Source organism: Sus scrofa, chromosome 3, assembly GCF_000003025.6.
Source record: "Sus scrofa isolate TJ Tabasco breed Duroc chromosome 3, Sscrofa11.1, whole genome shotgun sequence".
NCBI lineage: Eukaryota > Metazoa > Chordata > Mammalia > Artiodactyla > Suidae > Sus > Sus scrofa.
This window is the reverse complement of record NC_010445.4, coordinates 91,989,847-92,016,058: the sequence shown is the minus strand read 5'-3', so window position 1 is coordinate 92,016,058 and position 26,212 is coordinate 91,989,847. Positions and strand designations below refer to the sequence as shown.

The 26,212-nt window shown below is 42.4% G+C and overlaps 2 protein-coding genes across 6 annotated transcripts in view; one reads left to right on the top strand and one right to left on the bottom strand.

Annotated features, from left to right (window-relative positions):
* GTF2A1L (general transcription factor IIA subunit 1 like) overlaps positions 1–24,369 on the top strand; it is a 91,373-nt gene extending 67,004 nt beyond the window's left edge. Inside the window, exon 10 of one of the 2 annotated variants that reach the window (XM_021088290.1) lies at positions 21,532–24,369. In XM_021088290.1, coding sequence (XP_020943949.1) covers positions 21,532–21,699 — 168 coding nt within the window. In that variant the 3' untranslated portion in view covers positions 21,700–24,369. Of the gene's footprint in view, positions 1–21,528 lie in introns of both variants that reach the window. The other variant, XM_021088289.1, reaches the window with a different exon arrangement.
* The window catches only part of LHCGR (luteinizing hormone/choriogonadotropin receptor), a 59,407-nt gene that overhangs the window by 7,763 nt on the left and 25,432 nt on the right, over positions 1–26,212 (bottom strand). For 3 of the 4 annotated variants that reach the window (NM_214449.1, XM_021085887.1, XM_021085888.1), the window contains exons 5-10: positions 24,549–24,623; positions 24,383–24,460; positions 13,945–14,013; positions 8,801–8,875; positions 4,243–4,428; positions 1,039–1,119 (exon numbers count right to left, since the gene is read on the bottom strand). In NM_214449.1, the coding sequence (NP_999614.1) occupies positions 1,039–1,119; positions 4,243–4,428; positions 8,801–8,875; positions 13,945–14,013; positions 24,383–24,460; positions 24,549–24,623 (564 nt within the window). The remainder of the gene's footprint in view (positions 1–1,038; positions 1,120–4,242; positions 4,429–8,800; positions 8,876–13,944; positions 14,014–24,382; positions 24,461–24,548; positions 24,624–26,212) is intronic. The other variant, XM_021085886.1, reaches the window with a different exon arrangement.

The following is a 26,212-nucleotide window of genomic DNA, read 5'->3' as shown; positions in this document are numbered from 1 at the left end:
GAATAGAGCCTATATAAAACAAGGTAACCTAGAAGCTGTTACAATCTTTTACAACTCCCTTCGTTCTTACGGTTTTGAAAGCTAAATGATATTTCTGCCACCCCTTACTGTGAAAAGAAGAAAAGAAGAGAAAAGAAGTCTCAAAAAAGATAAGCATTGCCCAGGGATATGCAGTGTTACTGAAACATTAGTGCTAAGAATTCATATCCAACTCTGAGAAGCTCCCAAGCCCAGGGTCCTTCCATCATAGCACCCCGCTGCCTCTGTATAACTTGCAGGTGAGAAAAAAAAGAGGGGGAAAAAAAAGATGCATAAAGGGAATGGAGATGGGCAAGGTATCACAGAAGAACATCTAGTTTTGTAGCCTCAAAGACAAGAGGATGGGGTCGGGGTGGGAAATAATAGAATTTCTAAATTGCCCTAAATGTGGCAGAGGGGACACTGGGATTATCTTTTGAAGCATGCTTTTTTTACACTTGAAGGTCTGTGAAATGCCACGGCAGCAGAGAAATGTTTAAAAAAATCAGTCAGAAGTGGAGCTCCCATCCACTGTGTATTGGTGAGAGCATTAAGTTTGAATAATTTTAAGCTCCAGAGTATAACGGTCAAGATGGCCTAAGTCTCTCTGAAGGGAAGTGGCTGCTTCTAGAAGTTTGTCTGCAATCAGTTAATCTTCCTGAAATGCTGACCATGTGACGTGTGAACATCCCAACAAATGAGGCTATCATTTAAACAAGGCCTTAGTGACATCAAAATACCTGCAAATAAAATTTTAATTTCTAAAGAGAATTTAATATAACAGTAGAATAAGCACACAAGTATGTTTTTTAAAGTTTTTTTTAACCAAGTAAAAGAGATAATTGAGCAACTAGATGCCACTTGCAAAGAAAAATCCCCATTTTAAAGCTATTAAAATATGCTTTGCAAGCATGCCCCCAACCAAGACTTTTATCAAAAGAAAATCATTGGCACTGATAATAACAGGGTGCACCCAGAATGAGATATGGCTTCCAAGTTTCTTTGCATGCAAATACTTACAGTGTTTCATTATTTGGTCTCCTTGCTGTGCTTTCACATTGTTTAGAAAAGTTTTTAAAAATGGAAAATGAAAAATTCTGCCTGAAAGAGAAGAGGTAAAAAAAAAAAAAGCCACTGTTGAGCTTTTGGTCTTTAAACTAAACCTGATCATGTCTATTTATGCTTTGTTCATCCAAATTCTTTACCTCTTACACCAGAGTCCTGTTCTGCACCATTGTCCTAACTGAAACGCTTCCTGGGGAGAGAGTAAAGGCTTCTGAATTGTCATTAGAGTGCTTCCAGCTTAGATAAAATGCTTCTGAATGCTAAGTGTTTTGTGTGGGCTCTGGAGATGAAAAAACTTAAATTTGTCACATTGAATCATAGATTTTTCAGTGTTCATTAAAAGCTACCTTTATGGTGTATAAAAGTTTGCTTCTCACCACACCAGCCTTGATGAACAAATAACCATTCAGAGTTCATGGCTTTGAATTATAACTGAGAATCTCTTTTGTAAGGTTTTGAAGATACTGGACCTGACAGTATGATGTGAATTTTTTTGCTTATGGGAAGAAATAGAATGTGGTTGCTCCCTATTCCTCCATTGTCCTCTCTAAGAAATTTAGCCTATGGAAAGGGGAAAATGTCAAGAAATTAAAAGAAGGCTATACCTACATTCCTAAGGAAAGTGAAATGAGGCAATCCATAGTGGACATTTCTATATATTATTCTTCTCCAATATTAACAAGACAATTCCTTGTAGAAATAACTTTGTATAAAAGCAGGAAGGTAAGAACATGTAAAAACTATTTGACCTACTGGACTCACTTTCAAAAATTAATCAGCTTGTTATTTTGGGTGAGAGATGGAGGGAGGGAGAAAGAGACTGTGTGCGGGTTTGATGCTGATACCATGTGTGAACCAATCTCCAGTTAAAAGGAAATGTGGTTGTTCTTGGCCTTCAGATAATAGCACTGTGTTCTGTCTATCTTTTTTGAAATTTTAATCATAGATACCAAGGAGAGTTTTGGGGGCCATCTGTCCAGACAGCTGTGTGCCTTATCCAGGATCTGCAGCTGCAGGGCAGAGGAGTGACCCAGAGTTTTCACAAATACTCCACTGGCCCAGCCTCAGGCTCTTCATTTTTCCTAGCCTCCAAGGTTTCTAGCTTTTGAGATAGAGAGGGAGTCAGTTAAAGCTTCTAGTCCCAATCACGATATCCTCTGACTCTATTCCCATCTCACAATTGCATAATGCCTGCTTTCTAAAGAAAATTTTTACCCAGAGGTAGTAGTTTCTTTCATCTTCTGGATTAAAAAGTCCCTGAAGTAAATTTTTTACATGGTAGTAATTTCAAAAGGGATATGATCTCTTTGGTATAAAAGTGGAGGTGTCTAGAATCTGCTTTATCATACACCAGCCTCTGTCATGTCTGTTCTCCCAGTTGTTCTCTCATCAGCTGTGCTCACTCTCAGCCCAGAGTGATATTTTACAAAAGCAAATCTGAGTAACTTTGTTTTGAATTCTTCAGTAGTTCCCCATGCCCTAACCAGCGTGGCCTGATACTCAGAGCCATCACTGCCCACCTCTCTCTGGTCTCCTCTCCTTACTCATCCTCCTCCAGTGTAACCGTAAGTCTTCTTGATAGAGTTTTTCTGAATGACTTTCATCCCACTGCCTCTTGCCTTTGTGCCTCCATACAAGCTTTTTCATCTCTTGGATTGCATTTCCCCACAGTTATCTAGCTAACCCCTACCTGTTCTTCAAGGCTTAGCAGAAGTCACTTCCTCAGGAAGCCTTCCCAGAGTCTCACTGATATTTAGGAACCCTCTCTCTGTTCTCCCAGAGTACTCTGTTCTGTTTTTAGCTCTTTCATAACATTTGCTGTATTGGACCTAAATTTTGGCTCTCTTGTATGTTGTCCCCAGACAGCTGCCTGTGACTGGCAGTTGGGATGAGCTCTTACTCATCTTTGATTAGTCAGACTTTTGCATGGTGGTTGGAACTTGGTGAGTGCTCAGAAAATGTTCTTTGAAGCTCAGTTAATGGGGCATAGCTCTCTGAGCACAGGGAATGGTTTGTCTTCTTGGTTATCTGAAAAGCTTGTGGCAGAAGTGTATCTACCTAGGAAAGGCACGCAGTAGGTGTGTGGCAACAAATGTTTGTTGATTAATCATAAATAGGTTGATTCCAAACAAAGATAGTGGCATTCTAGTGTCACTTTCTTGGTGCCTCATCTAATTCATTGAAATGAGAATATCCTTTTAGGGCAGTTTTTCCAACTGTGAGTTGTGACTCATTAGTGGGTCATGAAAATAACAGAGTGAATCAAGACTAGCATTAAAAATAAACAAACATGAAATAAAATAAGGTAGACAAAATATCGGTATATCACATGTAGAAGAGTTAAGTAGTGCATTGTTTTATTTCAGTTATGTATGTGTTATGTTTACTTGGTAGTAATGTAGAAAAGGTATTTTTTAGCATGCATCTCAGTCAAAAAAGTCTGGAAAACAATTCTTTAAAGAAAAAATGAAATTCTCCCCACCCTGCCATTCCTTGTCGGATTGAAGTGAATTAATTGAATCAGTAAGGTGCCCCCCACTGGACATAAACCAGCCAGGAGCTTGTGCCTTTTTTGTTCCCACACTAAGCTAATCCTCAGGAATCTAGGATTCTATTCTGTAATAGATGATAGTCTTCTGCGGGGAGAGAACTAGCTTGAAAAAAAAAAGGCAACAAAAACCTTCTGCAGTGTTTTATGTGTGTGTGTGTGTGTGTGTGTGTGTGTGTGTGTGTGTGTGTGTGTGTGTGTGTTTAAGGATTAAGACATCAGGTAAAATTTACCCTATTGAGCCTATAATCCCCCATTTCTTTAGAAATGATGCTTTCTGACAAGGATTAGAGCTAGGTGATCTTTGAGAGACCAGTTTTGTACTCCATTTTGCAACTGCAGTTATAACGTGATTTAAGGCTCTAATTCAATTAGCTCAGAATAAGCTGCAAAGATTTTTCTAGTTGCAGGGTGAATTGACTATTTGGAACCCGTTTTTGGGAGTAAACAGGATAATTCATTTTCTTGTCTCTCCGAAAGTGACTTCACGGCTATGGAGTTGGTTTCAAAGGCAGGGAGTGAAGGGGCAGGGAGCTGTCCACCAGTTGACTATTTTGAACTCTGAGTTTCTACCACAGCTTGGCAGGCTTTACCTTTTGTTTTTTACTTACTCTTTTGTTGGCAGGTTTCTAAAAGCACAGCAGTGGCTGGGGTAAGTCAATGTGGCATCTAGGAGATTGGTAAATTTTTCTCTTGATGGCAGTTTTTTCAGAGAATAGGATGATGTGGCAATTAGCGTCTGAATGGACTCCAGCCCATAACTAGGCAGGGCCTGTAGTTTAGTGGAAGAAATATCCCTGAAAAGTAAAAAGCAGAAAGGCTTATTTATTTAACATATTTGATTCACAGAATGAAACTTCCTTTCAACAATAGTATCATTCTAGGTCCTGAGGAATCTTTTCTTTGTTTTTCTTTCTCCCTAATTCTCCCTTTCAGTTACTCTCATTAAAATTTGAATTCAAAAAAGCTATGTTGTGTTGTTTTGTTTGTTTGTTTGTTTTTTAGGACCATACCCTTGGCACATGGAGCTTCCAGGCTAGGGGTCGAATCAGAGCTGTAGCTGCCAGCCTACACCACAGCCACAGCAACCAATGGCCTACACCTCAGCCACAGCAATGTGTGATCCACGCTGTGTCTGTGACCCACACCACAGCTCACAGCATTGCTGGATCCTTAACACACTCAGTGAGGCCAGGGATCAAACCCGTGTCCTCATGGATACTAGTGGATTCGTTATCGCTGAGCCACGACAGGACTCCTATGTTGTGTGTTTTTTCCTCATATGTACCCCATTATTCTTCTCAAAACTGAGTATAACTCCTTGTACCTGCCGTACATTCATTAGCATTCTTTCTCTCCTCTCTTCTGTTTCCTCTCTCCCTCTCTCTCCCTCCCTTTGCCTCTCTCCACTTAGCAGAAGTGAAATAACTCTTTGCTTTATGAGGCAGCAGGCACATGCAGTGACATCAGCTTTTGTGCTCTACCCCAGGAGGACATATTTAGGGCTTCAGAGGACTTGGTCTTTGATTGATCAAGCCCTGCAGGGTGGGTTTTCATGGAGCACAGGCTGGTCACGCTATTAAGGGCCATTGTGTGGCATTAGCCGTCACCTACGTTCTCTAAAGGCAAACTGGATTCATCAGTGCAAAACAAGAAAACACTTGGCCATGCCAGCAGAACTGTGTGGAAAGCTCAGGGTTTTCAAAAAAGGTCCTGAACTCCTCAGCTTTTCTAGACTTAAGGCACTGTCCAAGAAAACTCCAAAAAAGTTCAGTGTGAGGAGGAAGATGAGTCAGTGAGAATTTAAAAATTCTGCCCACCTTCCGAGTGGCTGCAGCTGATACACCATGAAACTTCTCCAGCAGCACAACTTCCCTCAGCAAACTGCCCTGATACTTAGTGCCCAGCACATGGGAGAGGATCAGTAGGTGATTGATGGATAGATGAACTTGACAACATGGAATGATGACTGGTGTAGGCACTTGGTGGAATAATCAAGGTGGCAGAATTTGTCTCAGGGGTTGTGGACTCTTCTTGCTTTGGGTTTCTTACTGATTTAGGTAAACAGTGTTCTCATTCTGCTTTGCAGAGTTATTATCTTAGATGTATCAGAGATTGAACACATGATTCTTTGCAGGTCTGCTGATTTTTTTCGTTCTTGTTTTTTTTCTGGGGGGGGGGATATTTTAAATTAGGATTCTAGAAATAGCAAGGTCTTATTACAAAGGAGTGAATCTCTGATGATAGATGTTCAGTCTCCATGAGAGATTTGTGGGGGAAATGTATTTGGGGTGTGGCTAGAAGGAGCACTTAGACACTACTTAAACCCTAAGGGTATAATGAGAATAGCTACTTGGGAAGTAAGAGACATAAGTCTGGTCCCACTGTTCTGGAAAAGACAGTGTAGAGGCCTGCAGCGCTTACAGTCGTTTCTAAGCAGGCGGACCCAGCAGCTTCTCAAGCAAAGACTGTTATACACTGTGCCTTATGACCACACTAACTCATTCTTGTGCATGACCAAAGGGAACTCTCTTTAGCTGTTCACTGCCCAAGTAGGTGGCCAGTTGGCTGTAAGAACTCTGTCTACAGACTGTGCTAGACTGGAAAGTATGCAAACAACCTCTAAGGTTCTGAGTCTGGTGTACTTTGAACATGAGGCATATAGACAGGGACCCCTAGGGTAGGGTGGCAGAAGCTGATAGACAGCAGTGAAAGCAATGGGCAGGAGCCATCAGGTAGCAGAAGCCATGAGTAAGCAGAAATCATGAGGTTGAGTGGAGAATAGAGAAGGGTTAGGACTGATGATGGCAGAAATTAGGAAGTGGAGAAGGTCAGGCGTTTTAGTGGTGGGAGGCAGGACGTAGACAGAGTTGGGGGTTGATGGTGGCAGGAAATTGACAGGGTCAGAATGGAAAGTGACAGGGGTTGATAGTGGCATAGGTAGGAGGTAGAGTCAAGAGTCGGAGAATAGAGGAGTTAAGTAGATAGTCAGAAGGTGACAGTGGCGGAGCTAAGAAGTAGACAGAGTTTGGGGCTTAGAATGGTGGGATATGAGATGTAGAATCATGAATACTGGCAGGAGCTAGAATAACTGAATTCATTCCTTTTCCTGATCAAAATTCTAAAGCCTCCTCATCTCACTCAGAGGGCAAGCAAAGCCCTTACAATCGCCATAGGCTCTCCTGACCTGGCTCTCGCCATCTCTCAGTCCTTCTGTTCCAGGCCCCTCCTCTTTGCTGACCCTCCTACACTAGCCTCCCTTCCATTCTTCCAACATGCAAAGATGGTTCCTGCTCAGTTCCTCCACCTGGGGTCCTCTTCCTGCTGATACCCATATAACTTGCTCACTTCTTTCAGGTATTTGCATAAATAACACTTTTTCAGGGCGCTCCCCCTCCCTACAACTCCTTTTGCCCAGTCATCTAAATTTTTCTGGTCCACAACCAATACCATCTGGCATATTTTCTTTTTTTGATTTTTAGGGCTCTGCCTGCAGCATATGGAAGTTTCCAGGCTAGGGGTTGAATCAGAACTACAGCTGCCAGCCTACACCACAGCCACAGCAACTGGGGATTTGAGCCATGTCTGTGACCTACACCACAGCTCACGACAATGCCAGATCCCTGACCTGCTGAGCGAAGCCAGGGATCAAACCTGCCTCCTCATAGACACTAGTCGGGTTCATTTCTGCTGTGCCACAATGGGAACTCCAGTCTGGTATATTTTCTTTACCCATTTGATCCTTGTCTATCTTCCCTACTCTATGAAGGTGGAGACATTTGTTTTTTCTTATTTTTCTGCTATTTTCCCGATGCCTAATCCAGTGCCTGGCACATAGTATAGACTTAGAGTTATTGGATTAGTCAGCGAATGAATGACTAAACCAACAAGTGAACCGAGTTACACTGCTCACTATCTTTCTAGTACTTTTCTCATTTTAAAAGTACATGCCTCTGAGCTACAGCCCCCAACCACAGCCACAGCCACGCAGGATTAGAGCCTTATCTGCAACCTACACCACAGCTCGTGGCTGTGCTGGATCCTTGACCCCACTGAGCGAGGTCAGGGATTGAACCCACATCCTCGTGGTTCCTAGTCAGGTTCATAAAAAAAAATAAATAAATAAAATTACATGCCTGTTTATCCCTTTGCCTGTTTATTGCTGTTTCCCCTATGTGATGGTAGTCTCTTTATAGGCAGGGCCAGAGCTTGCCAAAGTCTCTCCAGCCTGGGGCCTGGGAAACAGGACATGTGCAATCCATGCTTGTTGACTGCATTAGGACTAGTGTACCAGGGTAGGGCATAATGGATCAGCACCTCTGTGGAGGTGATGAGCTTACTCGCACCTAGAGCTGCAGAGTGTCTGCAGCCCTGTTGCATTTCTTCCCAAGGCCTGCCTGCAGCTGCAGTTGTTTCCTGTAGGAGGTTTCCGGCTTCCCATGGCACTACCTGGAGACTACTGGTTTCAATTTCCTGTTCCTCTTAGTTCTCCTGTGTGTCCTTACACTCAACTCCTATTAACTGAGGGGACTTGGCCGGACTCTTTGTACCCTCAGCCTTAATTAATTCCCAGGGGGACACCCACCCTCCTCTACCAGCACATAAGGAAGTCTTCCCTATTTGATGGTGGTTGAACTGTGTCTCCTCCAAATTCATATGTTGAAGTCCCAACCCTCAGTACCGCAGAATGTGACCTTCTTTGGAAATAGGGTCTTTATAGAAGTAAGCAACTTAAAATGAGATTGTTAGGATGGACCCTAATCTAATATGACTGGTATTCTTATAAAAAGAGGGAAATCTGGGGACAGATACACACACACACATACAAATACACCCGCCTAGAATGCCCTGTGAAGACTGGACATGCTGTCACAACCAGAAGGAAGTACCAGGAGCAAGGAGAGAGGCCTCAACAGATCCTTCCTTCTGAGCCCTCAGAAGGAACCAGCCTTGCTGATACCCTTATTTCAGACTTTGAGCCTCTAGAACTGTGAGACGGTAAGTTTCTTTTGTTTTAAGCTCCCAGTTGGTGGTGCTTGGTTAGGGTAGCCCTTCCACAGGTAGAAACTGATTCCCCACAAACTGGGCTGGGGACCAAGTGGCCAGATACCCTAAGCAGGCCTGCTGGATGTGCTGGGTGGAGAGGGGAGGCAGCAGCAGTGTACTCACAAGATGCTGGGCCCTCTGGCCCCTCGGAAGGCGTCATTGTGCATCTTCTTCAGGTGTGCATTCTCCTTCAGCTCCCTGTGGGGATGGACATTGTCCTTAGTGGAGTTTGCAGGTCATGTGTAAATGGTCAGAGCTGTGCACATACACGTTTGGAGCAGCCTGTGTACATGGTGCTCAGGGGTTGAGGGGACAAAGGTGGCTGTAGATAAAATGCAGAAAATAATCCTTGTCCAGAGTTCCCGTCATGGCGCAGTGGTTAACAAATCCGACTAAGAACCGTGAGGTTACGGGTTTGATCCCTGGCCTTGCTCAGTGGATTAACGATCCGACGTTGCCGTGAGCTGTGGTGTAGGTTGCAGACGCGGCTCGGATCCTGCATTTCTGTGGCTCTGGCATAGGCCAGCGGCTACAGCTACGATTAGACTCCTAGCCTGGGAACCTCCATATGCTGCAGGAGCAGCCCAAGAAATGGCAAAAAGACAAAAAACAAACAAACAAACAAAAAAAACCTTGTCCTTGTTGAAACTGTGAAGTTGCTGGTGTGCTTGGCTTCACCTTTCCTCTGCATTGTCCCCTCACTCAGTGGAGCTCTTTGTCCTTTCTGTCCCACACATCTAATACTGGGCAGCTGGGCAGGGAAGAAAGTGCTGCTCCAGTGTTCAAGGCTGAAGTGTGAAGTGCAGCCCCCTCAGCATCAGGCCCTCAGCCATGATGACCTTGGAGGTCTCACTGTTTGCTAATAGTAGTATACTCAAGTTTGCAAATTCTTTAATTAAAAAGTGGGGTCCCTTTAAGGCTACCCCTTTTATGGTGTTAATTGGAGTCTTTTTTTCTTTGAGCTGTGCATTTCGCAGTGGGTGAGAAAGGAGAGGAGGGAGAGCCTGTATGAAAAATTGCCCCCAGGAGTTACCACTGTGGCTCAGCAGGTTAAGAACCTGACTAATATCCATGAGGATGTGGGTTTGATCTACCCCTTGCCTCGCTCAGTAGGTTAAGGATCCAACGATGCCACAAGCTGCAGCTTAGGTTGTAGATGTGGCTTAATTTGGTGTGGCTGTGGTGTAGGCTGGCCGCTGCAGCTCTGTTTCCACCCCTAGCCTGGGAACTTCCATATGCTAGGGGTACGGCCCTTAAAAAAAATTGAGAAATAAAATTGCCTTCAACCCCGGGTGCCCCATGGGTCTGTGCCATTTGCCTGGTCATCACTAGATGTGTGTGTTGTAGAAACAGAAAGGTGAAGGCCACTGCTCTTAAGGCTGAGGAAGCCAAAAGCTGCTATGGCAGAAACTGCCTGAGGACTTCAGTTCCCTTTAGCTCAAGATAGCTCAGCCTGACCCTTCTAAGCAGCTTTCTATCTGGGCCCTGGCGCTGGTATTTCCTAGCACAGGCACTTCTCTGGGAAGACAGGGGAGCGGGGAGAAGAGTCCCTGGGCTCAGACTTGTTAGCTTACTTTTGATCACTTTCTTCCTGCAAGAGAAAGGGAGTGTCTCAAAGAGCATTCTGGAAAACCCTGGACAGTGGGCACAGCGTACATCCATTGTTGGCATGATGGTTTGAGCAGCACTACAGTTACAGCGGCAAAACGGATACATCAACACCCACTCCCCTCTCCCTTGCGGGATCCTAGGAAATTACCTGGCTCATCTCGTATCTTTCCATCTTCTTCATTGTCTTTCTGCAAGTCTCCATATCACACCTGCTATTTAAAAACTGCAAAAGCCCCTTCATCTCTCTCCCTTGGTGGCTCTTTTCCATGTGCTTCTACTAAGTGTTTTCCATGGGAGTCTCAGCCCTTTGGTCACAAAGCACGCATCCCTCACATCGTTCCATCCCTTGGGTGTATTTCCACATTCAAAGAGATGAGTTGTCAGAGTCAATTGCTATTTAAAATCTAAATCAAAAGAAAATTTCTCTCCCAAACCTTCATGGCTCTTCTTCCTGATTTGGATTGTTTTAATTATGTTCAGTTATTGTCATAAATCATTGAAATCAGGCTCTCTGAGCAAATAATCCTTGTGGTCAATTGTTCAAATTTCATGACAGTACCAACTCCCAGTACTGCAGCATTTCACATGTTTTATTAAAAGTCATATCTTGCTGTATAATGATAACTATATTATGTAACTTGGTCAAAAATAAATTCATCTACCACATTTTCCTGGAGGTCACTTTTGGGAACTCTCCCAGGTGGCATGGCCTTTTTAGGTGTGAGAAGCCCAGGCAGGATGGCCTTTCGAAGGATGGTGTGAGAATTCCCAAAACTCCAGCCAAAGCTTCCCTAATTGGGGTCCTCCAGGAATGGCAGGGACAGACTCTCAGATTCCTGGAAGCATCTGAGGTAACCAGAGGCTGCTCCTCCTCACCCTCTCTGATTTGACACCTAGCCCGGAAACTTCCATATGCCACAGGTGCGGCCCTAAAAAAAAAGAGAGAGAGTAGGGTTGCCAGGTTTAACAAATAAAAATTACAGGATGCCAAATATTTCAGGGAAGATACGTGTACTAAAAATCATCACTGTTTGATATTAAGATATAACCAAGAAAAAAAAATAAATGCTTGTTAAATGACTAAATGAATGAAATGGACTTATGCTTTTGACAAATTGATTTGTCTTCTTGGCTTCCTCTTTCTTATATTAATGAGATATGGGGAATACAGAATCTTGACTCATGGGACTTGTCTAAATTCACATCCATTTTGGTATCTCTAACGCAGCTGAGACATGGCTGACCAAGGACCTTACTCTTTACGTCCTGTTCCTCTGACCGCTCAAAGGTGTACTCTACTCCTCTCACCTCTGCTTTTGCTCTGGCTTCTTTTCCTCATCTCTTGTTTTCCCCCAATTTTATATTCAGTCCTCCTTGTCCAGGTGACCTCAGCCACAAAGGACTTCAGCTATATCTTCTCCACAGGTAGTTCTGACTTCTGTGGCTCTAGCCCCTTCCAACCCTCCATCCTCCCTGCTCACCCATGAGCCAACTGTCTTTCACCACCACCCCCTGCCATCCCTCCTGTCCCAGAACTCTCAGCTCTAGAGCTGAGAGTCCGAATTCTTTTCTCTAGCATCTAAGGCCCTTCTTGCTTTGTCCCTAACCTACATCTAGGACTTTCTAAAAGGTCCTATTTGCTGGTCTATGAACATATCCCATGTGTCCTTCCTCCTCTGGGCTGTTCTTGTCCTCTGCACACTCCTTCCATGTTTGCCTGTCCAAGTTAGGCCCACCTCAAGGTCTACCTCTTTCACGAGGCTTTCTCTCATTTCCTTCTCTTCTGCCTTTGAAATCCCAGAGGACTTTACCTCTCTCAGGCCAGGCATCATGCTTTGCCTTTTGTTTTAGTAACTACTTAGTGTGCCATTTATGTACCATTTGGGGATGTTTCTTCCTAGACTGTAAGCTCCTCCATGGCAAACACCAGGGCCTATTTGTCTTCATTTCCTCTCAAAATGTAGCGGGTTCCTTCAAACACAGCTGATGCTTGGCAAACACTTGTTGAGTGAATAGCAGAAGGAGTACTGTGCCAGGAGAGGATAAGCCTCTGATTTTAATTTGGCAGGAACAAATTCAGTTGGCTGGTGTGACCCTACATTTAATTCCAGTCAATGAGAAAAATGAGGGAAAATCCACTCCATGAGAGGAGGGACAACTTTTTAAAAAAATCCTACCATTTCTTGAGCACTTAGTACATGCCAGATCTGTGCTAAAAGCATAAAACTATCATCTTATTTAATTACTATTCACTTATAATCGATTAACAATGTAAGGTAATAATAAATGAGTACCTGTTCTATGCCAGGCAATGTGCTAAGTACTGCGAATACAAAACAGATCTTTTCATCCTCAGAACAAGCCTATGAGCAGCTCCATTTTATGTATGAAAACACTGTGGCTTAGATAGATTCAAGGTCAAGGTGATAAATAGTGGGATTGGAGTTTGAGTCCCAGTTAGTGACTATTAGATCTATTCTCTTAGCCACCAAGCTATATGAGATGGTATCAATATATTAGGGTTTTTGGTTAAAGTTTCTTTTTTTTTTTTTTGGCCAGTGGCATGCGAAGTTCCCAAGTCAGAAATTAAACCTGAGCCACAACAGTCACCTGAGTCACAGCACTGACAATGCTGAGTCCTTAACTGCTAGGCCAGCTGGGAACTCCTTTGGTTAATATTTATAGTTAAAATAATATTGTATAGATTTTTCCTTTCAACTTCAGACTGGCAGCATCAGCATCTCCTGGGAGCTTGTTAAAATTTCCAATTCATGGGCTATACCCTAGATCCACTGAATTAAAATGTCTGAGGGTGGCCTCTTTGTTTTTACAATCTCCATGTTATTCTTATGTGTATAAACCATGGTTTATACGTATGACTTATTTATTATAACAGCCTTTTCATTTGTTTGTTTTCCCTAACTTTGCTCTTAGTTGGGCGTTTCACATGCTCTTTGTTTTTATTATACACAGCCCTAGGGTGATTGTCACCTTTCCCCCATAGCTGTTATGTGGTTCAAGCAGTCCCAGCCCTGGGGGCGTTGTGAATAAGCCACTCTTTTAGAAAAGGAGCCAGAGGAAGAGAGAGAGATTGAGAACACTGCAAGGGAACAGTAGGGATGCTTCCTTAGAGCTGAAGGCTATTAATATTGGGGGCTGGGTTAGGGTGTGGTGGAAATGCAGAGCTCCCTCATGTTGTGGGAATTGAGCTCCTACTCACCCCCAAGCAGTAGCGAGATGGGCTTCTATGTGGGCCAGTTGTGGTGGATTAGGCTGGTAAATGGCGTTATCCGATTTCTCTGCAGTGGGGCCAGGAGGGAGAATTTCTTCGCTGAAATTGCGCTGCCTGGAATAGACCATCCACCACAGCCACAGGACTAGAGAGGGAGGCTGTAGGATGGAGGAGTCTAAATAGGGCGTTGAATATTTCAGCAAACTGTCAACTTCAATGTATCAGGCTGCATCTGTCTTTGATACCAGGGTGCCCTGGGGTTTCCAGCCAGCCAGTTGCCTAGTAACATGCATGAAACACTGAGGACCAGCCACTTGAAAGTTTATTTTTGTCCTGAGTTAGTTGCTGAAGATTGAATGTGATCTGGTAGCTGGAATAATATTTCATTTTTATTCATGAGCTGGGGAAATGAGCACATACTTACAGGGAAATCAGCGTTGTCCCATTGAAGGCATGACTTTGTATTTCTTCAAATCCATTTCCATATAGTTTGCTGAAGAGGGAGGAGAGAGGTTTTAGGAACAAAAGAAACACAGTTTGGAATCACATTCTGCCTTCTGTGACATTTATTACAGAGATAATTACTGGCATTTACAATATCTAGCTGTTTCTCTAACATTTTAGATTCTCAAGGCCCGGTGAGATAAGATTGTTTCCTGCTCTAATTTGCCTCCTCCAACCACCAGCACCACCACTAATTTAAGTGTTTATTAAATACTAGGTACTGATCAGACATCCTATGTATTTTTAATGATTTAATCCTCTTCATCGTTTCCATTATATTTCTAAGAAACCCAAGCCTTTGTGTTGTTGCGTAGCTTGCTTAAGGGCAAAGAGAACAGTGGCTCAACTGGAATTTGAGGCTAGAGGTGTCTAACACTCAAGTCTTCTCTCTGGTTCTATAGGCCTCTGTGGAGAGAGGGGCTTTCTGCGTTGTTGATAGCTGAGGGCAGAGGAAATACGGAGTTAGCATTTCTTTTTTCTTGGATGGGTAGTTTTTGCTGATGCCATATTTTACCCTGCAACCTAGAAGATTTCAATGTCTTTAAATAGTTCTTTAAGACCCATTAGTGGATAGTAAAGTCAATTGAGTTGGGTGCAATCAGCATTTTAAAAAATGAAATAGGACAGAATAGAACAAAATGACACTATCAGAGTATGTTGATGTAATCAGGGTAGTATTGTTTAGGAAGTTTTGTTCCACGATTTTTGTATGTTATATACATGTAAGCATACATAGACATAAATATGTACATATAATATACATAAATACATATTTATGCATGCGTCTGCACATGTATATGTCTGCCCAGAATAAGCCATAAGAGACTCTACTTAGAGCACAGATGCTGGGAACTGTTAGATCCGGAGAAGAACTTGGAGTGGAGGAAGTGACACCTTTCACTTTACAAAGGAGGAAATAGAAAAAGAAATGTGAAGAAAGAGACTTATCTAAAGTCTGTAATAGGCAGACATGAGGCCAAAACACACTCTCACTGGGGCTACTTCTAGCACATCTGTTTTGCTGGTTGTTTTTGCTTTTCTTCCCTGAGATACCCACATGGCCTCTCTTCCTCCTCCTCTGGAGCTATATTTGATATCATGTTCTTGGTGTGGCCTTTCCTGGCTGCCCTGTTAAAAATACCCCCCCCCAGGAGTTCCCGTCGTGGCGCAGTGGTTAACAAATCCGACTAGGAACCATGAGGTTGCGGGTTCGGTCCCTGCCCTTGCTCAGTGGGTTAACGATCTGGCGTTGCCGTGAGCTGTGGTGTAGGTTGCAGACGCGGCTCGGATCCCCCGTTGCTGTTGCTCTGGCGTAGGCCAGTGGCTACAGCTCCGATTCGACCCCTAGCCTGGGAACCTCCATATACCGTGGGAGCGGCCCAAAGAAATAGCAAAAAGACAAAAAAAAAAAAATACCCCCCCTTTGCTCCCCAACATTCTGTCATTCTCTGTCTCCCTTCTCTGATTTGCTTTATCAACATCTGACCCATGATTATTTTTACTTGTTTTGGTCTACCTCCCCCAGCAAAATGGAAGCTCCATGAGAGTAAGGATTTCACGTGGGATTCATTGCAGAATCCCATGCATGTAGAGCAATGCCTGGACCCTGGGAGGATTGCAGTAAATATATGTTAAATGAATTAAATGGACAAATGGATATGTATAAGGTGAATTTCTTGGTATGAATCATAGGCAAGTAAGTTTGAAAGCCACAGTCTCAAATAGAAATATTTGTATTAAGTTCTTCATGAACAATGATGTAAGACTTAAGTGAGAAAGGGCTGTGGTATGAGATAAAATTAAGTTTCTGCATCTGCCAAGATGCTAGCTTCCCGTTATGGGGATGCTGGCAGCTGCATGGCCATGTCAGGGACAGGCTGGGAGTGTGACTTGAGAAAGTTTAGACACAGTCTCTACCTGCTCCTCCAGGTGGCTGCTATCTGTAAGATTTCTCTAGCCTTTGTTAAATAAAACAAGCATAGGGTTTCATTTCACTGTATGTGTCTGTGTGTAATGTGTACGTGTGTAATGTGTATTGTGTAGTGTATGTTTGTGTATGGTGGGGGTCTCTTTCCACCACCCACAGCACACCTAAGACAGACCAGTGTATAAATAAATATAGGTGGGATTCAATGTTGAAGCATGATTTCTGAATACTGAAATTCAGAAAATTTAGAGATTACAAAATAGTTGAATTCAAAGAGAGCAGGAGCATGTATATAATTCATTTGGACACCCCCCCATCTCATATAATGCTTGTTATTTAGCAGGAGCCCCATCAGCAGACTGCGTGGAGCAGTCACCTTGCCCTTCTATGGGAGGAAGAGCTTTGTCTGGCTTCCCCTGCTCTCATGTGCCTTCTTCTGGAATTCTTCATTCATGAGCTCTTAACTATGTTCTGTAATGGATTATTGGATGCCATTTTTAGATAGTTTTCCTCCCCCATTTATATTGTAGAATCCACGGGGCTAGGTCCTTGGTTTATCCCTGTTGTCTTGTAGAATTACACCCAACCTTCTTGCCTCCTTAGCACAATGCCCCTGATACTCTCTTTTATTTTACACTTAGAAATATGATCCTTTGGCAGTCTCTTGTCATTTAGAGGATTGGATTCCTTTATGGTAATCTCTTTGACCCGGAGAAATCATGCCTATCTTTTCTCTGAATTTCTTTGAAATTGGATTTCTAAGTCTAGGCCAGTGTTTGTTAAATCATTCTCCTCCATTGAACCGAATCGGAATCATCTGGAGCTGCTTGCCAAAAGTTCAGGCTCACATCTACTGACCAGGTGCACTGTGGACCTGTGGGATCAGAATCTGACTGTGGTATCCAGGAACATGCACCTTGATAACAAGCTCTCTCAGTGAGCTCTGGGCATGCCTCTTGGGACCCTTTGCTCTAGGGTATAGCATAAGATGATGCAGCTCTCACCATTTCCATAGTACAAGTCAGATGATCTGATGGAAAGAATTAAAACCAGAGTCTTACTGACTGCTTTCTCTGCCTTCTTAGTGGTAGAGCTACGTATGTAGACAAAGTAGCCCCTACCCTGCTTTTAAAAGCAAAGCAAAGATGCCATCATTTGCCTGGATGTCCATCCCCATCACTGCTATGTGATACCTGGATCTTACTTTTGATACTTATTGGCATTCTAGGCTTGCTATTCTTGGTGGAACTTTTACTGCCATTGCTCTAAGTGCAGCCTTGCAGTTAAGTCCGCAAGCCCTGAGCCCAGTTGCTTGGGCTTGAATCCCAGCTCTGCTACTGAGTTACTTTGGGCAAGTTACTTAAACTCTGTGTCTCGATTTCCTAATCTGAAAATAGGGATGATAATAATAATCTTAATCTCAAAAGGCTGTTGTAAGGATTAGTACAGTAAACATACATTAAAGCACTTAGAAATAGGTTCTGGTGCAAAGTAAATTCTTAAGATACTGCTCCTGTGATTATTATTATTACTATATTTAACAGTGGCTTCCAGCTCTCTGATCAGAACAGGGGGAAACATGTCCATTTCCATCCTCTGGATGGGATGTCATGAAATGCAGTGGCCAGTTTAATTAAACTGGCATTTTCCTCTTCTGAGGTTGGTGGCTTCACTGGGTGGAGCAGGGCAGTTCAGTGGCCTGAACCACCCCAAATGTACTCATTCTCCAGGGGCCTGCCATTGGTCTGTGCTGGCACCGTTGACATTTTTGTATTTGGACATTTTTCGTGTCTTTAATTTTCTATTTAATTGTCTGGGTTCTGTTTCTCCCAACTTTCCAAAGAATATGGCTCACCATTTCCTTTTCAGCTGCTGCTCTTTGGCTCTGTTCCTAACAGTCACACACAATAGAATGTGCTGCCGTGTTTTGATTAAAAGAGTGGCTTCTTTACTTTGGAGGAATTACAGATGTGAGTGGGAAACCTCATGCTGTCAGGCCTGCACAATGCTTTAAATGCCCTTTAAAACATCTGGAGAGTCACTTCAGAGAGCTTTTTTTCAAAACATCCTGGTGTCAGAATTAAGTGAGGAGGGCTTCCTTTGCCTTGAGGATGCTGTCACAGGCATAGAAATAATTTTTTTCTTTCTTCTCTTACAATAGCAGCATCTTACTTTAAAGCATTGTCTAGGTTCTCTATTCAAGTGTCAGCAATTGTGATTCAGAGAGAATGACACCTTTTTATTCAAAATAAGATTCAGGCTTTAGAACTTAATCACAGATGACACTCTAATTCTGAAGGCTGCCTTAGAACAAACTCCAAATATTCCTGGGGCTCTAAAAGAATTTCTGGGGTGATATTAGCAATATTAGGCATTCTGCCATAGTTCCCACTTGGATCATGTAGCCATTTAGTTTTTTGGATGATTTCAAAGAAGAAAGCCTAATTTAGGTTTACATATCCTCGGGGTCTCAAAAAACTGACCCCACTGAATGGGGGGGGGTTCCTAATGCATGCCTTAGGATTTGGGGTCTTCCCATGTCTATGTTGAGGACACAAAAGACATGGAAGATCCATATTCTTGAGAGGCTCATAATCTCAATGGGGGAAAACATGAAATAATGGGAGAATATTACAAGCCAATAGACATCCACTGTGAGTATGTGCGGTACATGAAAATGAGAAGTCATCTTGGGCTGGAGAAGTCAGAGAGGATGCATGGTGGAGCTTGAGTTAGGCCTTGTAGAATCAGTAACATTTTTTATGGAAAGGGAAAGTACACTATTTTAGAAAATATGCCCTGTGGTAGTAAGTCTATAAGCAAAATTTTAATCAAACGACTACACCGTCCTAAAGAAGAGGGATCCCCAAATCACCCCTTTGTTCTCCATGCAGTACTTTGCTGAAGTCCCTTTATATCTGAATAATTCCTTATGTATGAATACACTTTAGTGGATGCCCTGACAGTGGTGGTGTGGATAGCTGTCACTGGTCACAAGTATATGCTGCCTTGACCTTGGTTTTGGAAATTATCAGAAGTCCCCCATTTATGTGGGGCTCATAGTCTCTCTAGCAAGGGATTCTTCTCCTTGATATGGGCACACCTATTGCTTTTCAGCAGTAGTGAATTTTTATGTATCCCTCCACCCAGCCAAGTTCATGCCAACGTACCATATGCAATAATAAAAAGGTGACAGGCATCCAGAATAATGATGACAATAATGGTGTATAATCTACTGAATAAGATTTTTGAAAAATTCATTTCATAGTGACACTTAGAGCAAGAGAGAAAGAGAGGAAAAAGAAAAAAGGAAACCTCTTTTATACAAAAGAGTGCTGGCTAATAAGTATAGCAGAAGGATGAATTTAAAACTGCCATTTTTTAACTCTCTAATAACTGAATAATGAACAGATGCTGAAACTACTGGGTAAAAGATTCTTGGCCAATGGAGTTCCCGTTGTGGCTCAGTGGTTGATGAATCCGACTAAGAACCATGAAGTTGCGGGTTCAATCCCTGGCCTTGCTCAGTGGGTTAAGGATCCGGTGTTGCTGTAAGCTGTGGTGTAGATTGGAGACACGGCTCGGATCCTGTGTTGCTGTGGCTCTGGCATAGGATGGTGGCTATAGCTCCGATTAGACTCCTAGTCTGGGAACCTCTATATGCCACGGGAGCGGCCCAAGAAAATGGCAAAAAGACAAAAAGTCAAAAAAAAAAAATGATTCTTGACCAACTGGATAGTCACACAGACCCAAAGTATCCCACCATAGTTTGATACTTATGACAAAGGGAAAAATATGCCCTTATAGTGCAGAGGTCTGGCAGCCGCCACCCTAACCAAATGGCCAAGGAGTGACATGAGGTGTCTCTTGGTTTGATGCGGTGGGAGACCTATAACATAAGCTGTGCAGTGTTCTTGCAGAAATGTGGACCTGAATCTAATCATGACAATACAGTGCCATGAGTCCATACAACTGGCTTTGGCCCTTCAAAGGAACTAGCGTCATAAAGAACAGAGGAAGGTGGGGGCAGTCCTGGAGGGAGTGGGGGACAGGGATGGGAGGTGAGGTTAGGAGGACTAAGGGACATAACAGCAAAATGCAATGTATGAACTTTGATTCCCATTTGGAGTTTTAAAAAATCTATAGAAGATATTTCTTTTTTTTTTTTTTTTCTCTTTAGGGCCTCATTTGTGGCATATGGAGGTTCCTAGGCTTGGGGTCGAATAGGAGCTACAGCTGCCAGCCTAAGCCAGGGCCACAGCAACACAGGGTTTGAGCCGCATCTGAGATCTACACCACAGCTCACAGCAATGCCAGATCCTTAACATTGTAAGGCTAGGGATCAAACCTGCATCCTTATGGATATTAGTGGGATTCATTTCCTCTGCGCCACAGTGGGAACTCCCTATGGAAGACATTTTCATTTGAATATAGACTATAGGTTGTATGATGTCATTAAATTCATTTTGATTTTCTTATATGTAATGGTGTTGTAGTTAGGTAGAATGTTTCTGTTTAGGGAGGTATCTGCTGAAGTATTTAGGTAGGAAGGAAGGATCATAAACTTCTTTTGGATGATATGGCAAAAGGGAACAGGTGTTGGATGTTTTGACATATTCCATAGAAATGGACTGGGTGTGGCAACCTGTTAAAAGTAGGTGGATCTAGGAAAGGTGTATAGGAGTGTTCGTAGTGCTGTTCTTTCCATTTGTCTGTGGAAAGACAAATGGAAAGTGATTCCATTTGTCAGTTAAAAATTTCAAAATAAAAATATTTAAAAAAAGATGATGAGACATGATGTTTTCATGATGGCCTAAAATTACTGACTTGCTAAATATTAGCATTAATTGTGGTGGTACAATGTAGTTGACACAATGTAACTGAATTGAATTTGAAGGAGGTATTAAAAATCCCATTGGTAAGACAGAGATAGGGGCATGTTGAGATGGTAGGACTTGACTAAGGCTGGTTAGACTCAGAGCCAAGACTAGAACCCAGGCTTTCTACTTCAGTGCCCAGCAGTCTTTCCCCTGTGGCTCATCACAGGTGCAGCCTGGGATCTTGTCATCCTTTGCCAGACATCCCTTCTCTGGAGGGTCTTAGAGAATTAATTGCTATGACCTTTCCTTCTCTATCTGGAGTTCAGATGTGAATCAAGATTGTCTCCTTTTTGAGACTGGAATGACCAGTCATCTAGAATATTATAAAGGTGGTGCAGCCAAATCCTGCTCACTCAGGGAGGGACATTTCAAGGTAGCCTCTTGAGGAGATTTAATGAAAAAGCCAAAGTGACTATAAAGGGACATAAGAGCATAATGCATAGTTTTAGCATTAGCCCCACTGAGCTTCTCCAGCATCAAGTGAAGTATTTGAAGTGTTTTGTTTTCATTAAATGAGCTCACAGTTGGTAAAGATCTGGGTTGGGGGAGGGCAGGAAAGTTTCCACAAAAAGCAAAATCTCAAAAACTTCTCATAATGAAAAGAGAAGGGTTGCTTTAATTATTGTCTAATTAGAGAGTTGAACTTTATAGCTGAGGAAATAAGGCTTTCCTCTTTAAATGTAATACCCTTTTCCAGCAGGGTGCTCCACACACTCCATCACTTACAGAAGGGCCCATTCAGCTGAGAACAAGTGCCAAGCAAATGACTAATCACTCCTTTCCAGATGAAGGACCGAGAGTGAGGGAGGATGGAAGCACAATGCCCCCATGGGCTCTCTGGGAGAGTTGGAGTTGCAATCCTCATTAACTTCAGAGGTGGGGCAATTACGCCTTGCTGGTAGGCACTATTCTTCTTAAAATCATAACTAACATAAGTTAATGACCCCTAATAAAAAACGCTGAGCAGCTCTTGTGTACAAATGCTGAAATGTGGTGTGTGAGATGTCTTTGATTGCTCCTTGGGTTTGGTGGTGTGGCCCCATCTTTGGAGCTCATAGACCTCTAAGGCTTATCTCAACATGCATTTTCTTATTGATCTTCTTCCACATCTTCTGCTTTTTCATTCTTATTTTAGACCACTCCCATCTGGAAGGAGTACCTATTGGTTCCTGATTATTTTTAGATTTAGGTCAAATCAAAGGGAGTCTTAGATATTTGGGATCTTTGAATAAAGGCTACTTTACTGAATGATTTCTTCTGAATACTCTTTTCAGAGTTAATTATAAGCCTTTTGCCTCTTATCCCTTATTGCATTTGAGACTCTTCAATCCAGTGTCTCCTCTACCTCCGCCATTTATCTAAATGTATTTCCCACTTCTTAAGCAGGATGTTCACTCCCATTGAGTATGCCTCACCCTGTTTTCCTCCTTCCCATAGGCATGATTTTGCTCATGTTCACCTGGAATACTCACTTCCACTTTCTCAGTGTGTGGTACCACATAATGGTTAAGACCATGACGCTGGAGCTGAGACTATCTGGATCTAACTCTTGACCTTGAGCAAATTACTTAACTTCTCAGTGCCTTAGTTTCCTTATACAAAAATGGGGCTGATAGTCCCTACCTCATAAGATTGTTGCAAGACTTCAGTGAGTTAAAAAGTACTTTGAAACAGTGCCAGCATTTAATAAGTGCTATATAAATATTAGCCACTATTATCACATTTACTCACACCATGTTACTGATTCTGCAAGGTCTAATGCAAGCCTCAGCTCCACCATGCAGCCTCTATAACTTCTCCAGCCCAAGAGGACTTCTCCAAGACTTCCCATTTCTGTGTGCCACATACTCTTACAGGAAATATGTATTGGCTTGTATTATTTTTTCATTATTTCAATGTTTTCCCCCTATTGAGATTATGAGCTTCTCAAAGACACAGATCTTATATGTCTTCTGTGTCCTTACTAAAGATGTGGAAAGACCCCAAATCCTAAGATGTGTGGTGCCTCCCCACTCAGTGTTTGCCCTATTATTGCCCTCTTTCTGATAGAGGACATGATAAATGAATAGTTCCTGGTCCGTATGCAATGATGAGTCATAAATACTTTATAAACAGCTGGAAGAGCTATGGTACATGAGGAAATAGTACATGAGGGCAGTGGAGGTATGAAAGACCATAGAGAAGTTTTTCTAGATCTAGTCTCCTTTCCTGTGTTCAAAAGTTGCAAGGAAAGAATTTGAGTTATCTTGAAACTATTTTTGGTTGCCACTCTATATTCTTTTGATTGTATCATTGGCCACATCTTTGTAACATGATAATGTTACAACATGATAATGTTACAACATGTTTGTAACATGTTGAATTATACCTACACAAAATAAAAGTACTATTCAACTTTAGTGTACTGTTGATACTGATTTCTAGAATCCATTATATAAAAGAGAGTCCTCTGAGATGGTCTCTTCTCTTGTTTCACAACTGCCTCCTCTCTTTAGGGTCATCCAGTACATACTCTCTCTTTCTTTCTTTAAGGGCATTTAAGCTCATTATTGCCTTGTCGTGATCCTGCCGTGGGCTGTAACCAAAGCAGAATGAGTGAGAGGGATGTGGATATGGGGGGCAGAATTGAATATTGGTCATTGGGCTTTGGATATAAATGTGATGTGGTGCCCAGGCTGCTACCTATGAATGGTGGTGCAAAGGAAGGTGTCTGTGTGAAGATGGCAGGAGTTCTGGGACAGAAAGGCAGGTATACAGTGAAGAGAATAAATTGGGTTATCTTAGTGTGATGCCTCTCGAACTTTAACATGCATATGAATCACTTGGAATCTTATGAAAATGCAGAGTTTGAATTAGTAGGTCTGGGGTGGTCCAGAGAGTCTGCATTTCTAACAAGCTCTCTGAAGGTGCTGTAGATGCCTGTCCATGGACCATACTTTTAGTAGCAAGGCCTTAGGAAAGAGCACAGAAGGGGTAGGCCTGTGAGCCTGGTAACCTGCTAAGCATCTGCCTAATAAAAAGGCATTATTTTCATGTATTAAATGTTGTGGGAATGGGCATAGATGGTGTTGTTTGGAAACATAGAAACAAAGTGAGCAGGTTCCAAGGTGAAGGTAAAAAATTAGAGAAAGAGAGAACAGGGTCCATTGATCAACTACTCTACCTACTTGGAGAATATCCTTCCAAACTCTCCTCAGTTGAAACTGGAAATTGCTGTGCTCTCTTTTAACCAGGGCATCCACTGCCCTCCAGGCGGTCTCTTCTCAGGTTCAAAGTAGTCCGTTGATGTAGTGAACAATCTCATCAGTTGGAAATTCAGTCAGTGTAAATCCTCAGGGCCCATTTGATTAATTTTAAACTTGGTGGGTTGGTTGTCATGTGAACATATGACTTAGCTGCCATCCCATGTAGCTCCTCTCACCCATGGCATTTTAGGTCAAGAAGAATGTCACCAGTGAGTTATAAACATGGTAAAAGACAAGGGCCACCTCAAGCTAGAGGTGAGAATAGCAGGAGCTGTATGGCACAGCGTGAATCTTGGGTTTACTCACAGTGTTATGGATTCGTTATTCATCCCTTGGAAAGCATTTGCTGGTACGGTGGTTATGTGTAAGTTATCACAAATTTCCCTTGAGGAATGAAATGAGAAATATTTACTTTCTAAATTTCAGCTGCAAATAGGAAACAGTTATGCATAGCAATCAGTCTGGTACTTACAGAATGAAATTAAATTCAGAGGAGAAGATCTTCGTAACATCTGGAAGCTTTCGGATGCCTGTATTACAGATGCTCCTGTGATTTGGGGTGGGGTGGGGATGTGGGCAGAGTGAGCAAAAGTGATTGTTATTAAGGAATAAAGATAAAAACAGTAGAAAGGTACTTTGCAGATACTGCTTTCACACTGAATTTTAAAATATGGAGTTTGGCTTTATCAGTAAAACTTCAAGCTGTTGAAGATTATCAGAATTTAAAAGCCCCCAACACTGTGGGAGAAGTTGCTGTAATGACTCCTATTTCGAGATCGAGGGGATGGGGCCAGATTTTTAGGTCTTTTTTTGTTTACGTTTGTATTTCCAGCCTGTCTTTTCCCTATTGCCCCAATTACATTTTTCTATTATATTACATTTGATTTCCTTTTGGTAATTGGCTTATTCCATGCTCTTGATGGTTCTAGAAAGCATCCTTCTACTTTAGAACAGGTTTTAACTCCAATACTTCAGGAAGATTAATCTCCATGTGAGAAATCCATATTCCTCGTTATTAAAAAATCTCCCTTTATTGAGCTGCCTTGCGATGCAGAGGGTTCTTCCTTGGGTCTCACTGGGATCATTAAACATTCTTTTGGTTATTGGAGCTACTTAAGGCTCCTCTTTTTTCCCTCCCATCTTTTACTTAGTTTTCAAAGGAGAGAGAGGCTTCAGTGATAGGTTAAATTGAAGAATATTTAATTTTTCAAGATCAGGATTTGCTGAGAGGGGTCCAGGCCTCTGGGCCGCCCCCAACTGAGTTTTGAATTCACCACTCATGGAATCTGGACAACTGAAATGAACTGCCTGGCACTCTGGTGATAGTGAAAGGAAGCCGTGTTTCTCTCTTGGCTCACCCTCATTCTCCTCCCTACCCATTAGCCCAGATCACATGGAATCCTTGCCCTGTCTGTGGCTGGTGAAGGCAGTGTGGGCTTGGACTGCAATATCTATTGGGGTCGGGGCAGTATTGCTTTTTAGGGGTAAAAATACTATTTAATAAAGACAGTGTTTCTTGGATAATAAGGGGCTGCAATGGTCAGATTTGGTTCTGGGATTTTCTTATGTTTTTCCAAAGTGGTTGATGTGGCACTATATACCCTGAAGACCCCTTGGAGGACTGGAAAAGGTAACATATGGGTTAGGCATCATCATCCAGCGCTAGAGTTGTCAGTGGAGCTACACTCCCCAGGGCTGACTGCTTGGATGATGTGGAACACTGGAGAGAAGATGTTTCTCCCCCTTTTTTTTGAGGCGATATTGGTTGTGGACCTTGCATCCTCTAGAGTTTTTATGAAATTTAATTCATTAGGAAGAAGAGAGATAGGACATTTATGTTAGAGGGTTAAATGTTCCTTTCTTTTTCTGTGTGAAAAAGTGATTACTTGATATGTGAGAGGATCCATAGTGATGCATTTATAGATTGTATCAAGTTTCAGGAATCCTAGTTTTGCTGGCAAGGCAATGAATTTGTTGGGCTACTGTGGTACTCAGCTTACTCTAACTAGTGGACTTCATAAGCTTTAATGGGAAAGTAAAGTTTTAATGGGAAATAGAAAATAATGATTTCATTTATGTTGTACAGTGCCTATCTCAAAGCAATAGCTTAAAAATTTTCACTGAGTGAATGAACAC